The 14,851-nt window shown below is 56.0% G+C and overlaps 2 protein-coding genes across 7 annotated transcripts in view; one reads left to right on the top strand and one right to left on the bottom strand.

Annotated features, from left to right (window-relative positions):
* Nucleotides 1–22: 22 nt before the first annotated feature.
* Nucleotides 23–1,785, top strand: TMEM147 (transmembrane protein 147). The gene is made up of 7 exons (XM_042919140.1): nucleotides 23–216; nucleotides 285–354; nucleotides 799–858; nucleotides 944–1,080; nucleotides 1,210–1,294; nucleotides 1,381–1,502; nucleotides 1,586–1,785. The coding sequence occupies exons 1-7, from the start codon at nucleotides 140–142 to the stop codon at nucleotides 1,707–1,709; spliced, it is 675 nt and encodes a 224-aa protein (XP_042775074.1). The 5' UTR covers nucleotides 23–139; the 3' UTR covers nucleotides 1,710–1,785.
* A 2,739-nt stretch (nucleotides 1,786–4,524) lies between these two features.
* ATP4A (ATPase H+/K+ transporting subunit alpha) overlaps nucleotides 4,525–14,851 on the bottom strand; it is a 93,842-nt gene continuing 83,515 nt past the window's right edge. For all 6 annotated transcript variants that reach the window (XM_042919000.1, XM_042918997.1, XM_042918998.1 and 3 more), the window contains 16 exons: nucleotides 14,519–14,787; nucleotides 13,685–13,883; nucleotides 13,189–13,298; nucleotides 12,974–13,108; nucleotides 12,307–12,499; nucleotides 11,359–11,534; nucleotides 10,063–10,199; nucleotides 9,825–9,975; nucleotides 9,563–9,731; nucleotides 9,317–9,471; nucleotides 8,079–8,202; nucleotides 7,504–7,649; nucleotides 5,817–5,950; nucleotides 5,354–5,455; nucleotides 5,171–5,262; nucleotides 4,525–4,937 (listed from right to left, as the gene is read on the bottom strand). In XM_042919000.1, coding sequence (XP_042774934.1) covers nucleotides 4,909–4,937; nucleotides 5,171–5,262; nucleotides 5,354–5,455; nucleotides 5,817–5,950; nucleotides 7,504–7,649; nucleotides 8,079–8,202; nucleotides 9,317–9,471; nucleotides 9,563–9,731; nucleotides 9,825–9,975; nucleotides 10,063–10,199; nucleotides 11,359–11,534; nucleotides 12,307–12,499; nucleotides 12,974–13,108; nucleotides 13,189–13,298; nucleotides 13,685–13,883; nucleotides 14,519–14,787 — 2,321 coding nt within the window. In that variant the 3' untranslated portion in view covers nucleotides 4,525–4,908. The remainder of the gene's footprint in view (nucleotides 4,938–5,170; nucleotides 5,263–5,353; nucleotides 5,456–5,816; nucleotides 5,951–7,503; nucleotides 7,650–8,078; nucleotides 8,203–9,316; nucleotides 9,472–9,562; nucleotides 9,732–9,824; nucleotides 9,976–10,062; nucleotides 10,200–11,358; nucleotides 11,535–12,306; nucleotides 12,500–12,973; nucleotides 13,109–13,188; nucleotides 13,299–13,684; nucleotides 13,884–14,518; nucleotides 14,788–14,851) is intronic.

Raw genomic sequence — 14,851 nt, 5'->3', positions numbered from 1 at the left:
GCGCGCCGGCGCCGGCCCGGCCTCGCTCCCAGAAGGCCGCGCGGGTCGCGGCGGAGGCAGGTGGGCGCCAGCCCCGCGCTCGGGCGCCAGGCCGGCCGAGGAAGAGACCCGCGCCCCGCGGGCCCCGGCGGCCGGCGCCATGACCCTGTTCCACTTTGGGAACTGCTTCGCCCTGGCCTACTTCCCCTACTTCATCACGTACAAGTGCAGCGGCCTGTGAGTGCGGGGCAGCCGCGGGCGGGAGGGCGGGGGCCCGGGCCGAGCCTGACCGCCCGCTCCTGCAGGTCCGAGTACAACGCCTTCTGGAAGTGCGTGCAGGCTGGGGTCACCTACCTATTCGTGCAGCTGTGCAAGGTGAGGGCCCCCGGGGCCCCCTAAGAATACCCTGGAAAAAATGGGCTCTGGAAGGGGCGGAATTTGGGGCGAGGTCTCCAAACAACTTTTGTATAGCAGTTTAGTAAAATTGAGAAAACTCAGTTGTGTGGTGGAGTGTTTCGTACTTGCAGGAGCCGCGAACTAACCCCAAGGTCCACACAGTGCTGCTGACACTGCCGGGGTAGCTATAGCTAGCTCCGGCACCTCCTTGCCTAACCCGATCCCCTGTGACCACCACGGAACCCAAACTTCAGACCCCTACCCCCTTGTCTCCCCTGATCCTGTCATCTTGCCCGCCTCTTGCTCCCTTTCCACAAGGGTCCCTGAACCCCCAGAGCTCTACCCTCCACACCCACGCTAATTTCCTGCATATCCTACTTGGGTTATTCCCCTCACCTTGCAGTGATCTTTCTGTTTTCTCAGATGCTGTTCCTGGCCACTTTTTTTCCCACCTGGGAAGGCGGCATCTATGACTTCATTGGGGTGAGTGGGACAAGGGAGGGGGCAGGAGTGTAGGAGTGGGGCCCCCTGGCACCTGTGCTCACTCAAGCCTCAACCTGACCCACAGGAGTTCATGAAGGCCAGCGTGGATGTGGCAGACCTGATAGGCCTAAACCTTGTCATGTCCCGGAATGCAGGCAAGGGGGAGTACAAGATCATGGTTGCTGCCCTGGGCTGGGCCACCGCCGAGCTCATTATGTCCCGGTGTGTGCAGCAGCCTGGAGCCCAGATTCCTAAGAAAGGATACCTGGGTTCTAAGGAGGTGCTGGAGGGTGGGGGCTCAGACTCTGGGTGCTGAGGGTGCTGGAGAATCCCTCCCTTTGCCTTCCTCAGCTGCATCCCCCTCTGGGTTGGAGCCCGGGGCATTGAGTTTGACTGGAAGTACATCCAGATGAGCATCGACTCCAACATCAGTCTGGTACGGAGTCCTGTTCTCCCACACACCTTTTTGCTGGTGGCTGTACTCTTCCCAAAACCTGCTCCTGACTTCCCACCTCCCTGCAGGTCCATTACATCGTTGCATCTGCCCAGGTCTGGATGATAACACGCTACGACCTATACCACACTTTTCGGCCAGCAGTCCTCCTACTGATGTTCCTTAGCGTCTACAAGGCCTTTGTCATGGAGTGAGCTGGGTGGGGTTTGATGTTGGGTCCAAATGGGGGTGGGTTATCTATTCTCCTTTCCTCATTGTGATGTTTCCTTACAGGACCTTCGTCCACCTTTGTTCCCTGGGCAGCTGGACAGCACTGCTGGCCCGAGCAGTGGTGACAGGGCTGCTGGCCCTCAGCACCCTCGCCCTCTATGTCGCTGTTGTCAACGTGCACTCCTAGGCTTGATGTCTCAGACATTCACATACCCTTTCCCTGCCTCCAGGTTTCTGTGAAGTAAACAGTATTTGGAAAGTTGTTTCTGCCTCCATCTTTCTCTCTCGCTCTCCCTCTTTGGAACTATCTACCAATACCATATTCACTGGGTTCTAGAGGCCCTTGTTCTGGCTTTGAAGCCAGGTAGGCTAGGAAACTGGCCAACGCTGGTTTGTCCTGTGTTCTGCAGCAGTTCCCCGGCTCTTCCTTTTTCCAGGATAGACTGGGTGCTTGGAATAGATAATCTTTGAGCAGTGGCAGGGAACAGGTGATAGAAGGGAGCTAGAATCAAAGAATATATTTCTCAGAGGCTTTTCCTCACAGCCTGGGCCCTTCCCTGGCTGCTTACCTCCTAGACTCTCAGCCCTAATCTCCCCTTCCAATCCACCCTTCATATGGAGGCAAAGGGGATGTATCTGAAATCCCAGTTTTATTAGTGCATCCTCCTTGCTTACAACCTTCTGGGATTCCCCATTGCATACTGAACAGTCCAACCACCTGAATTCTGGGTTTGGCCCTTGGGTGGCAGACTTTTACGAGCTCTGAGGTGCTTTGGTTCAGTTCTGTAGCCCTCAGATCAAATCCTGGCTGGAGTCTTCTTAGTATGGAGTACAGAGACCGCTGCAGGCAACTAGCACAGCAGCTGAGCCCAACTTGGGCATCGTCCTGGATGCTGCCCTCCCTACCTCTGGTTTCACAAATTCTTTGGGAACTTCTCAGGTGTAGTCGGAGACCAGCCTCATTATTCAGAGGGCAGAGAAGAAAGAGGCAGCCACTCCAGTTGGTCGGTGGCAAGTTTAATAACAGAACTTAAACATACAAGGCTTATCTGGTGGCTGCAGGATGACTGGATCTCTGCACCCACCTGCCAAATCCCAAAAGTTTATATATAGAGGTTTTAACTGGATTCAGTCACATATTATCTAATACCACATCAGTGTCAAGGCTATATCCTTGGGGTAGCATGTGGGGTGGGGTGGTGGAAGAGAATGCACATTTCAAGGACTGTGGGGGGTGAGAAGACTCCCAGCTCACAGGTCAACCGGTCAAGTTCACGTGCTCTCCATTTCCCCCAGCACCACCCCAGGCCTTCCCTGTTCTAGTGGCCAGCCGCCTGCCCCGTTCCCTCCCCATCCCAGAGGGGATGTGTCAGAAGCAAGGCTTTAATGTCATGTTTGTGTTCCACCTTGATGCAAATCCTGCCCGCCCAGGAAGGTGCTCCTCAGCGCTGGTATTCCCACAGGGATCTCCCAAGGCCTAGGATAGGGTAAGTGCCCCCTAGGCAGTCTCTTCCCTCCAGGCTGTCAAGGTCCTGCCATAATGTTGCTTAACCCTGGGCTTAGGAAAGCACTAAGCACAGCTGTGCTAGGAGTCTTGATGTGTTCAGAGGGAGCATTTACCCTCAGGTGGGGAAACCACCACCTAGCCCTGCCACCTCTTCATTGTCCCTAGTCTAGACTGTCCACAGGTGTCTTGGAGGGGTGGGGAGTGACTGATTGGTCACAGAGTATATGGGCACTCCTAGCCCAGCTGGGTAGATCTTTGACAGCATCTCTCTCCCACACCTCCATCCCATGCCCCACCTAGCCTTTGACATGTATGGGGACGAGTGAAAGTTGCAGAAATGACTATTCAACAACTATTTGCTGAGCAGAGACTCTGATCCAGGGCCACTGTAGGTGGCCAACTATCTGTGGATAATCCCAGCTTTTATGGGGCTCGGGGAGACCAGAACGGTTGGGCTGAAATGGAGGGAGCACAGGCTAGATCAGGGCGGTGCTGGGGGGCCCAACCTGGGGGACAGGATGGGTTCCCTGGAAGAGAGATGTGAGCTGAGAACTGAAGGATGAGCGAATGGGGCGAGGGGAAGAAAGCAGGTGGCAAAGCCTGTGCAAAGGCCTTGAGGTCAGAGAGCAGGCCTGGCTTTCCAGTGAAACGAGAATTGATTGGAATAAGATCCAGGCGGCTTGTGAGGCTGGAAGCCAGCAGGGACAGGGAGGAACCATGGAGAATTCTAGGCCAGGGAAGGGCAGGGAGTCCAGGGCTCACTGATGGGATGTGTTTGTAGGATCGCTGGGCCATGTGGAGTGGGAGAACCAGAGACAGATGTGGAAGCCACTGCAGATAGAACAGGCCATGGGGGCAGCGGAGTGGGGGCTGTGGTGAGGAGGAGAAGCCTGGGGTCCTGCCAGAGAGACTCCTACTAAAGAACCAGGAAGAGAGGTGAGGAAGGGGACGGGGTGGAGGGGCGGATGTCAAGGCAGTGTCGAGCAGTTGGAGAGTGAACTTTTCAGGGGAGAGGCATGTGAGGACGGGACCTGTGACTTTAGCCTCCAGAGTCAGTCCCACTGCAGCAGCAGAGGAGTGAGCAAGTGGAACCGGAGTGGAGACCCCCGTGAAGGGAGAGGCGGCTGTGGAACGGTGCTGCTTGAGGTGGAAAAGATGTTGACACATTCTGTCAAGGTGCCGAGGGGAGAATGAGAATGGAGGCTGAGGAGAGAGACCAGAGGTGGTGTCTAGGCTAGCGGAGGGGCAAAGGCATCACTCCTGAGGGTGCCTGTCTGTGGTCATGTCCAGCTCGCCTGTAAATGCTGTCACTCTAGACAAAGGAATGGGAATTCATTTCCCCCAGGAATGTTTAGTGAGTACCTACTACACACTAGGCTGTGTCCTAGGAACTGGAGATACAGACCTGAACAAATAAATAGCTGCTGAGTTATAGGCTTGTGGGAGGTCAAAGGGGATCATGAAAAACACTTAGGACAGTGCCCAGCACAAAATAAAAGCATAGTCAATGTGAGCTGGTTTATTACTATCACGCAGCACAAGTGTGTTGGAAGAAGAGCCCCAGGCAGCCCTCTTGCCAGCCTGGCGTGCTAAGGACGGCCCCACTTCACAGGAGCCGCAAGCTCCCACTCCCTCCTGAAGCCCCCACGCCCTCAGAGGACTGGGCCCAAGGACTGCTCTGCCACGGGGGGAAGCTCTCCGCGGATGGGGAAGGGGAGTGGGGATGTCCCGCAAAGTTGGGGTGCCGTGGGCTGCAGGAGCAGACACGGGTGGTGCTAGGGCTCTTGATTGCTTGATGGTCCGGTGGCTGCCCAAAGGGTCCCGTGCCCCCCACCTCTGCTGTGGGGGATGCGAGGATGGCCTGAAGGCCACGGTCCCTCTAATAGTAGAGCTCCTGATCCCACCAGCCTGGGAGAGAGAGAAAGGAAAACAGGGAGGTGCTCAGAGGTATGGATCAGTGGAGGTTTGATACGGAGGGTCAAGCTTTGCTCAGTGGCGGTATCGTAGCCAGTAAGGTTTATCCAAGGCGTGATTATTGCTGATTGATACGGAGGGTCAAGGGTTTGGAGGTCAAAGATCAGAGCAGCTGTTGTGAGAATATTCCAGCCCCCCACCCCCTGGCCCCCAGTCTCCACACTCACTCCCTGGGCAACAGCGAACTCCAAGTTTCCGGATCTCATCATAGACGAAGATGAGGAGGCCAAAGGGCATGGGGACCAGCCACCACTGGTACCTGAAGGCACAGGCGGGATGGCGAGGTGAGGGCTACCCTCAAGTCTGTGTCCCTGTGCCCATCCCTCCACTCACAGCTCACAGCCCCTCACCGAATGGGCATGAAGTTGAAGATGTTGGGCATTCCGGGGCAGTAGCACAGGAAGCAGCCGATGCAGACCTGGAACACGATGGCAATCACCAGGATCCTGTTCCTGCGGGTGGGCGGGAGGGGACGGGCTCAGAATGGCGGGTTCAGAACAAAGGCCATGGGGAGCTGGGGACCAGACGGAAAGCAGGGCACTGCAGGGTCAAAGGACGTCAGCTGGAGATGTTCCAACAGTGGACGCTGGCCCTGTCCCATCTCCCCTTTGGCTGAGGAAAGCAGAGGGGCCGGGTGAGAGGCAGGTGGTGGGAGCCAGCTATAGATAAGGAATGGTAGCACCTGGCACCCGCACATGCGCAAATTGGTGCTGGCGTCTGCTGGCTGCAGTGAGCCCTAGTCAGGATCTGATGGGAGCTGGAGCCAGGGCTCGGAGGGTAGGGCGGGGCAGGGGCGCGGCCGGCCGGGGACACCTGAAGAAGCCCTGCTGGAAGGCAGAGAGGCGGCGTGTCTTGCGGATGAGGACATCAGCGATCTGGCACATCTCGATGCTGATGAAGAACACGGTGTAGCAGGTGTACTGCTGGTACAGGCGCTGCCCGAACGTCTGTGGGCCAGAGGGGAGCAAAAGCATCCTGAGCCCAGATGGAGAGGCTCTGCAGTCAGCCAGGCAGTCAGGGCCTGGGACCGTGAACCCCTGACTGCTCTTTCCCTTACGTCAGAGGCTGGAGCGGGGGAGAGGACGGATCCCGATCTGCCAGGTTTGCAGGACCAAAGAATGTGGGGCCTAGACATCTTGGTCTCGCAAGCCTGGATGGCAACACCTGGGCACGTGGTAGGTCAGGCAATTGCTTTCATGATGGAAGGAGGGATGTAGAACCTTCCGGACACCCACAAGAAGGCCCCTGGGAAAAGGGAATCGGGCTCCTAGGGCAGAATTTGCAGCGTCCGGTGACTCCAGTGCCCAGGCAGATGGCAAAAATGAGTGAAGTAGGCCAGAAGAGCCTATGGGGAAGAGAGCACGTGCCCCGTTTAAAAGGAGCAACCAGGGGCGCCTGAGTGGCTCAGTCGGTTAAGCATCCGACTTCGGCTCAGGTCATGATCTTGCGGTCCGTTGAGTTCGAGCCCCGCGTCAGGCTCTGTGCTGACAGCTCAGAGCCTGGAGCCTGTTTCAGATTCTGTGTCTCCCTCCCTCTCTCTGACCCTCCCCCATTCATGGTGTCTCTCCCTGTCTCAAAAATAAATAAATGTTAAAAAAAATTTTTTTTTTTTTTAATTTAAAAATAAATAAATAAATAAATAAAAAGAGCAACCACTCTTCAGACCATTTCTTCAGTGTAACTATTCATAATACCAGCTAATTGTGTCAGGAACGCTAACTCTGCTTCAGGTACCACGCGTCTCACATGTATATCTCACTTAATCCCCCCCGGTAAGCGTAGGAGGGAGACTGGTGGTGCTCACACTTCAGCATTTCTGAATCCTCAGAAAGGCTGGTTATGACAGCCTTCCAGGCCTGGGGTGTGGACTGAGAATTTGCATTTCAGACAAGCTCCCAGGGGATGCTGTCAGCCTGAGGACCACAGTGTGAAGTCCCTGAAGTAGATATTAGTATTATCTCCACTTACAGATGGGAAGACTGAGGCACAGAGAGGCAAAGCAACTTGCCCCGTGTCACACAGCATGTGAGGAATTGTGGCAAACCATGAATCCAGGCAGTCTGGTTCCAAGGTCTGCATTCTTAACCGTGATGGCAAATGTTTAAGGGGAATATCCTGACCTCTAACACCGCAGGGCACACTAAACACACCTGCTAACCGAATCGAGCCTCTCCGGGCTCCAAACCTTCATTAAAGCCCGCCACACGTGCAAACACTCTGTGTACATGATACTGCAGTGACAATAACAGAATAGGGGCCCGGCTCCACACCAGAGATGACGTGCTACTGGAGGGCAGGGAGGGGACATCTGCAGCTGTGACCATCGGCGGCAGGAGTTTGGAGCTCAAGACAGTGGTGGGAAAGGACCCAGAACTGGCAGAGAGTCTGGGATGCTCTGCCTGAGCTCAATCACACGTGGAGGATTGAGTGTGGGCCCACCCACAAGGTAGGTGGCACCGGAAATGAGGGCGACATGGGATGGGGTGGGGCGAGGGCTCACCCACTCCTGGCCATAGCTGTCCTGCAGATCCTGTAGGTGGTGATTCTCCCAGTATGGCCGCAGCCCCACACACAGCAATGGGAACCAGCCCTCCTGGGCCATGGCCGTAAAGTAGTCAGTGAAGCCGGCAAATGATTGGATGGCACCTGGGGGAGATGCAAAGAGACACAGGGAGACAGGGATGAGACACAGACAGAGACATGGAGAGAGACAAGGACGTTGAAAGGTAGGGACACAGAGAGGAACAGAGACACAAACACAGGGACACAGACAGTGACAGACATGGAGAGACACAAAGACAAGGATCCCAAGAGAGATCAATAGGGACATAAGAGACGAGGCACAGAGAGAGACAGAGACACACACCCAGAGACAGGGTCATGTAGAGCAGGGCCAGAGACAGAGAAGGGACACAGGGAGGGATCACGGCAGACACAGACTCAGAGAACAACAGAGACCCAGGATCGAATCCAGACCCCAGGATCTAGAACAAGCCAGAGCCCCAGTTAGAGACTCCAAGGCAGATGGGCAGCCCCGCAGGGAGCCCCGGGCTCCCTGGCCCCACGGGCGCTCACCGATCTGGAAGTAGGAGTAGGCAGCCAGGGGCTCGTTGACCAATCTGTCGCGCTTTGGGTTCCGGGGACGCAGATGCATGATGTCACTCTCTGCCTTCTCATATGCCAGAGACACAGATGGGAACTGGCCAGGAGCAGAGGGAACTGGGGTTAAGGGTTGGCCTGAGCCCCTGCCCCCTACCTGTTGGGGTCCCCCTCCCCCCCACCTCCTGCCAGCGGACAGAGATAGGACTGAGGTTACGAGGCAGGTGACCACACAGGCAGACCTGCCTAGACAGCACGGATCAGCCAGTCCATCCAACAGAGCAATGTTTGGTCCATCCCTCCAACAAAGGTGTGTTGTCTTGTCCGGTCCACATCCGTGCCACATCTGACCTGATATCCACCTCCATCAGAACATCTGGATTTACCTCCACTATGGCATGTTCTTGTTCACTCTCTCTCTCCCTCCCCCACCTTCTCTCTCCCTCTCTCTCTCCCCCTTACTGTTTCTTTGTCCCTGTCTCTGGTCTCTTTCTCTGTGACTGTCTCTGCTTTTGTATCCCTGTGTTCCTATCTCTCCTTGTCACTATCTCTGCATCTCTTCTGTCTCTGTGTCCCTGTGTCCTCCTCCCTATCCCCCACGCCATCTGTCCATCACTGCAGAATGGCAGCAGAGTATACTGATCAAGAGCAGAGTCCCTGGGGCACCTGACTACCTGGGCTCGAATCCCAGTGTGCCACTTATTAGCTGTGTGACCTGGGACAAACCGCTCGACCTGTCTATGCCTCAGTTAGCTCATCGGTAAAATGGGGATAATAAATAAAGCCCATCCCACTGAGCGTTTGTGAGGACAAAATTAATTAACGCGTGTCTGGCCCAAAGAAGGCACTTAGGCAAGTGCTGTTGAATAAATAAGTCAACGTGGCCATGCATCTGGCTGCATACATCCCTGTATCTGTGGTTCTTTTTCTGTCTGTCTGCCTTGGGGCCTGACAGTGTTTATCTGTCAAGGCTGTTGAAGGGTGTCTGTCTGTGATCCAACTTTCACCAGATATGTGTGTTAACGTCTGAGTCCACGTGTCTATGCCTGAGTGCCCACCTGTGTGTCCACGTCTGTAGTTCTGTCTGGGACTACCTATCTGCCTGCCTGCATATCCGCATCTGCCTGTCTTTGTACACACGTCTGTATCGTTGTGTCCAAGAGTGTCTGTCCGTGGGCACTGCACGGGTGGGAGCGTTGGGGCTGTAGACTCACGATGTCAGTGCAGAGTTCTATGAAGAGGATAGTGATGCAGCCGAGGGGCAGGGGCACACTGACAGTAATGTAAATGAGGTACGGCGTCAGCTCTGGAATGTTCTTGGTCAATGTGTAGGCGATGGACTTTTTCAGGTTATCAAAGATCAGCCGGCCTGTGGGGTTACAGAAGACATCTCAGACTCCTCGCTGCCCAGTTCCTCCTGTGCCCACACTGCCTCCCCCAGTCTCCAGCCCAGCTCGGACCCTGCTCCACGCCCGTCACAATGGAGGCAAAGTTGTCATCCAGCAGGATCATGTCAGCCGCATTTTTGGCAGCATCCGAGCCAGCAATGCCCATGGCCACGCCGATGTCTGCCTTCTTCAGGGCTGGGGAGTCGTTCACGCCATCCCCTGTCACAGCCACGATTGCGCCCTGCAGGGAGTGGGTGCGGGTAAGGGGTGGTCAGTGAGAGGCCAACCCAGGGCCAGCCCAGCCCATGGGCCGCCTTCCTCGGCAGAGTCGTACCAGTCGCTGGCAGCTCTCCACAATCACCAGCTTCTGCTGGGGACTGGTGCGAGCAAACACCATCTCAGGATGAGTACGCAGTGCCTCCACCAGCTCAGACGGGTCCATGTCCTTCAGCTGCATGCCATTGATGACGCAGGCACGGGCATCCCTGGGAAGGAGGTAGGAAGGCATCACCAGGGCCTCAGTCGGCCTGGGGTGTGGAGAGAACCATGGGGGGTGGGCAGAAGGGGCTTACTTCTTATTAACTTGGTCCAGAGGCACGCGGAGGCGGGCAGCGATGTCCTCCACTGTCTCGCTGCCTTCTGAAATGATACCCACACTGGCTGCAATGGCCTTGGCTGTGATGGGGTGGTCACCTGTCACCATGATCACCTGTTGGGGAGGGGACCATCAGACCCTTGTTGCCTTCAGATCAGCCCACTCTCCTCATCCTCCCTGGTGGACATCTACTGATACACTCATTCACTTATTCAACCAGTCGTGACCACCTGCTGTGTGCCTGGAAAATGTCAGGGACAAAGCAGACAGACAAAAATCTCTGTTCTTGTGGAGTTGGCACTCTAGTGTGGGAGACAGAAAATAAACAAAGTAAAGGAATGAATGATACAGCATATTAGGAGAGGGGAAAAATTAACCTGGGTAAAGGGAATGGCAAATGTTGGATGGAAAAAGTGGTGTCAATTTTAAGTGTGTCCAGGGAAAGCCTCATTGAGAAAGTGACATCTGAGCAGAGGTCTGAAAGGGGTGAGAGAATTGGCCACATGTAAAACTGAGGGAAGAGTGTTCGTGACAGCAGGAACAGGCAATGCAAAGACCCTGGGGTGCGAACATGCCTGAACTGTTGGAGGAGTAGAGGGAAGACCAGCATGACTGGAAAGCAATAAACAAAGAAGTGAGGCAGGGGGGTGGCTAAGCAATAAGCTTAGAAAGGTAACAGGGCCAAGCTCTTCTAGGGACTGGGTCTTAGAGACCATGAGAAGGACATGGCTGTTGCTTGCTCAGTCTTGGCTCCCCAACTCTTGATTTGTCTTTCAAGAACCATCCCCCACCCCCAGAGTTGAAGTGAGGTCTCTAGCCAAGAATGGGCAAGTAACCCCAGACCTAGCCAACCGAGGCATCCCACCCCTAGCCACAGTGACTGGTTCAGGGAGGAACATGTGACCCAATCCGGGACAACAGCAAAAGAGGCACTCTTTTTCTGTGGGGTGGCTAAACAGGTGGGATGTCGGTTGGAGCTGCTGGGGGGTGGTCATCTTTGTCAACCAAAATGCAGGGACTGCTTGAGAATAAAGCCATCAGAGAGAGAAGTAGAACCAAGACATGGAGAAAGGCAAATTCCTAATGACACTGAACTCCTAGATCCAGCTATACCTGAAGCTTCATTCCCCAGAACTTTTCAGTTTCATGAATCAATATATTCTTTTTTTGGTTCAAACCACTTTCAGGTAGTTCTCTGTCACAGGGTTTGTCACCCCCAAATACTGCTAACTTCTGTTCTCACCCCTGCCTGCTCCCCTTCCTGGTTGCATACCCGGATGCCTGCTGTGCGGCACTTGAGCACAGCATCAGGGACGGTGGCCCGGGGAGGATCTATCATGGATACAAGTCCCGCAAAGCACAGGCCACTAGTTGGAAAGTTCATGGCCTCCACATCGAAGGCGTAGCCGGGAGGGTAGTCCTTCTCACTCAGGTAGAGCTGGCAGAATCCTGACCAGAAAACAGGGGAGTCAGAGAAGGGTCCAGGAAGCCCTTCTCTAGCAAAGCCAGGTGATGAGTAAAATAACAAGGCCCCTTGTACCAAGCACCTACAGATGCCTGACCATCATCAGATGGCTGAATACTTCATTCACATGATGTGAGTCTATTATTACAACCAACCTGTGAGACTGTTAGCATGCTTATGTTGCAGATAAGGAAACTGAGGCCTAGAGAGGGGCATTTCTTGCCAGCGGTCCCACACAAGTAAGATAAACGATCCAGGATTGAACCACAGGTTTGTGTCTTCCAGGGTTGAGGCAGGGGTTAGGGAAATTTAGGAATCGGGACAAAATGTTGAGGGAGATCAGAGGTCAGGACAAGGATTGGGGAGTCTTGAGTTGAGGCAAGGATTGGAGGTCAAAGGGTCAAGAGGAGGACACTGACAGGTGGATGCGAAAGCAGGTCAAGGTTGGGGCAAGAGCTGGGAAAAATCCAGGGATGTCAGGTCAGGAATGGGAAGGTCCCAGGGAGGACAGGTGGGAAGGAGCTGGGTCAAGACAGAAACTGAGGATGGACAAGGGTCAGGACTGAGACAGGGAAAGTCAAAGATGAATGTGTGCACTTGGGCAGGTCAGCTGTGAGCCAGGGATGGGAAAGGTCATGGTCAGGGCTGGGCGGGGAAGGTTGGGCAGGGAAGATTGGGCAGGGTCTGTGCTAGCTCCTCCTCACAGATTGGTTTACCATCTACTGTGGGGGTCTCACCGAGCCCTGGGGGTCTCACCAAGCACGCGTTCACCCAGGCCTCCCAGGCTAAGGTAGGCAGTCTGGAAAGCCTCCCGCCACTGCTCGTCCAGCGGCAGCTCCTGGCCCTTGATGAGGATGGAGCTACAGCGTTCCAACACGCGCTCAGGGGCGCCCTTCATCACCAGCACGTGCCGGGGGTCCCGCGGGTCCTCCAGTGTGTGGATGGACAGCTTCGGGCAAGGAAGGGGACAGTGTTAAGGACCAGGACAAGGGGGCGGGACTTGGGAGAACGGCGGGGTTGACCGCGCTGGGGCGCAGCCGGAGGAACCTTTGGAGGGTGCAGCTTGGCTGGGGGTGAGGGGCTAGCGTGCCGGACAGGTCTTTCGTAGAGGCTGAGGGTTAGGGACGCAGTAAGGAGCCTGAGCGCAGAGAATGGATAGAATTAGGGTCGGAGTTGGTCTGGGACGGAATTTGGACTGCGAGCTACCCCCACGGAAGGCCTGAGAGCCGACGGTGAGCCCCCAGCTAAGGGGCTGGGGGGGGGGGGGGGGAGGGGGCGAAGTGGTTGTGGGCGGGGCTTGGCTAGGAAGGGGGAGGGAACTAAGAGAGAAACCCTGCGGTAGGCCAGCCCCGAGTGTGGGTGGGGCCTGAGATGGGCGGGGTCCTCCCTGTGGGAGGGGGTCTGGGCGGGACCGGGCGCACACCTGGAACTTGTTGGTGGAGTTGAAGGGGATCTCGCAGACTTTGGGGAAGCGCTCACGGTAGCCCATGGCGTTGCCTAGGGTCAGCTCCGAGAACTTGAGCAGCGCAGTCTCGGACGCGTCCCCGATCACGATGCGCTGGAAGCGGCGGCGGGTGTCAGGGGCGAGCCTGGCTGCACCAGGCTCCCGGGATCCCCCGGAGTACCCTATGGTCTCACCTTGGGCACCGGCACCGCGTCCTGGCCCGACTTGAAGGCAGCGCGGTTGCACAGCGTTAGCACGCGGCATAGCGCCCGCCACGTCTCCGAGGACTGGTCAAACGTCTGCCCTGCAGACCAGGCGTCCAGGCTGGGGCCGCGAGGGGACTCCTCGCGGGCCCCAGACCCGGAGCAGCGCTCTCCCATACCAGAACCGAGTCCCTCTCTCTAGATTCAGGACAGGGTCACCTCCCAGACCTGGGTGGGACCCAAACCCGTCCTCATACCCCAGGACAGAGCCTTCTCTCCAGACCCAGTACTGAGTTTCCTAGGAGACCCAATCCCAAGCCCCTTTGCAGACCTAAAGCCTCACAGACCCTTGCCCCGATCGGGATGGAGCCCCACTCCATTAATGCAGATCCCTCCCCAGACTCCCTTCAGTAACCTCAGAGCTCCCTTCCAGGTCTCTAGCGTCTACCAGATCCTGCCCCAGCCCCGTCTCGTTCCACCCCCACACCTGACTGGTCTTCCGTAGTGTCAGCCGAGTGGATGTGGTTGTCAAACCAGAGATGGGACACAGTCATGCGGTTCTGAGTGAGGGTCCCTGTCTTGTCAGAGCAGATCACTGATGTGGAACCCAGTGTCTCCACTGCTTCCAGGTTCTTGACGACACAGTTCTTGCTGGCCAGTCGCTTGGCTGTCAGGGACAGGCAGACCTGGGAGAAGGGGTGAGAAGCGCAGGTAGGGGGCCCCATCCTTGCTTCTAGTCCTTCCCTTCTCTCACAGCACGGGGAGCCTGCATCCCAGCCACAGTACTGTGGACACAGCATTCCTCGGCAAAACCCATGCTTTTCTTGCCTCTGTTTTTTCCGGCCTGTGCTTTCTTCCACTTGGGACACCTCCCCAATCTGCCCAGACAGACATAACTAGGCCCCTCTCTAAGCTGCCCAGGCTGAGGTTCTGTAGGTTCTCTTATCAACACAACCAAACTGAGAAAGCAGACATCCTCTGAACCTCCTCTGGGGCTGGTCTTGGACTGGGTGCTAACTGTTGAGGGCTGCCCACACTGGACCTCAGCCTCCTCCTGTCAAGGATGCGTCCTGTTCATCTGTGAGTCCTCAGCGTTTGGTATAGGGTATGGCCCAGACTAGCGTTGGTGAGTGTTTGCTGAATGGATGGATAGATGGAGAGACAGGGGGTGGGGAGGATGGTTGGTGGGAAGGTGTGTGGGTGGGAAGTGAGGGGGTGGTAGGACAAATAGGGAGACGATGGAGGCAACCCTGGATGAATGAACACGCAGATGGACGAGCCTCTCAGCTCTCTGCACCTCTTTTCTGTCTCCCCAACTCACCGTGACAGTGGCCAGCAGCCCCTCGGGCACGTAGGCTACCACAATGGCCATGAAGAAGACCATGGCCCGCAGGAAGGTGTAGCCAATGCACATGGCCACCACAAAAAATGTGGCGCCGAAGAGGATGGCCAGGCCTGCGATGATGTCCACAAAATGTTCGATTTCAATGGCGATGGGGGTCTTCTCATTTTCTACTCCCGATGCCAGTGATGCAATGCGCCCAATGATGGTGCGGTCACCTGTGTTCACCACCAGGCCCTGTGCCGTGCCTGCAGCGGGGCCAAGAGGGCGCCTCAGGGACAGGTGGGCGGCAATGGGGGTGTGCACACAGTG

This window comes from Panthera leo, chromosome E2, assembly GCF_018350215.1.
Source record: "Panthera leo isolate Ple1 chromosome E2, P.leo_Ple1_pat1.1, whole genome shotgun sequence".
Classification (NCBI taxonomy): Eukaryota; Metazoa; Chordata; class Mammalia; order Carnivora; family Felidae; genus Panthera; species Panthera leo.
The sequence above is the reverse complement of the archived record's forward strand: the minus strand, read 5'-3'. Positions and strand labels throughout refer to the sequence as shown.

Coding starts and splice junctions, on each gene's coding strand:
- TMEM147 (XM_042919140.1), top strand. CDS start 140: ATGACCCTGTTCCACTTTGGGAACTGCTTCGCCCTGGCCTACTTCCCC. Junction 355..798: donor TATTCGTGCAGCTGTGCAAG/GTGAGGGCCCCC, acceptor CTGTTTTCTCAG/ATGCTGTTCCTGGCCACTTT. Junction 1,081..1,209: donor GCCGAGCTCATTATGTCCCG/GTGTGTGCAGCA, acceptor TGCCTTCCTCAG/CTGCATCCCCCTCTGGGTTG.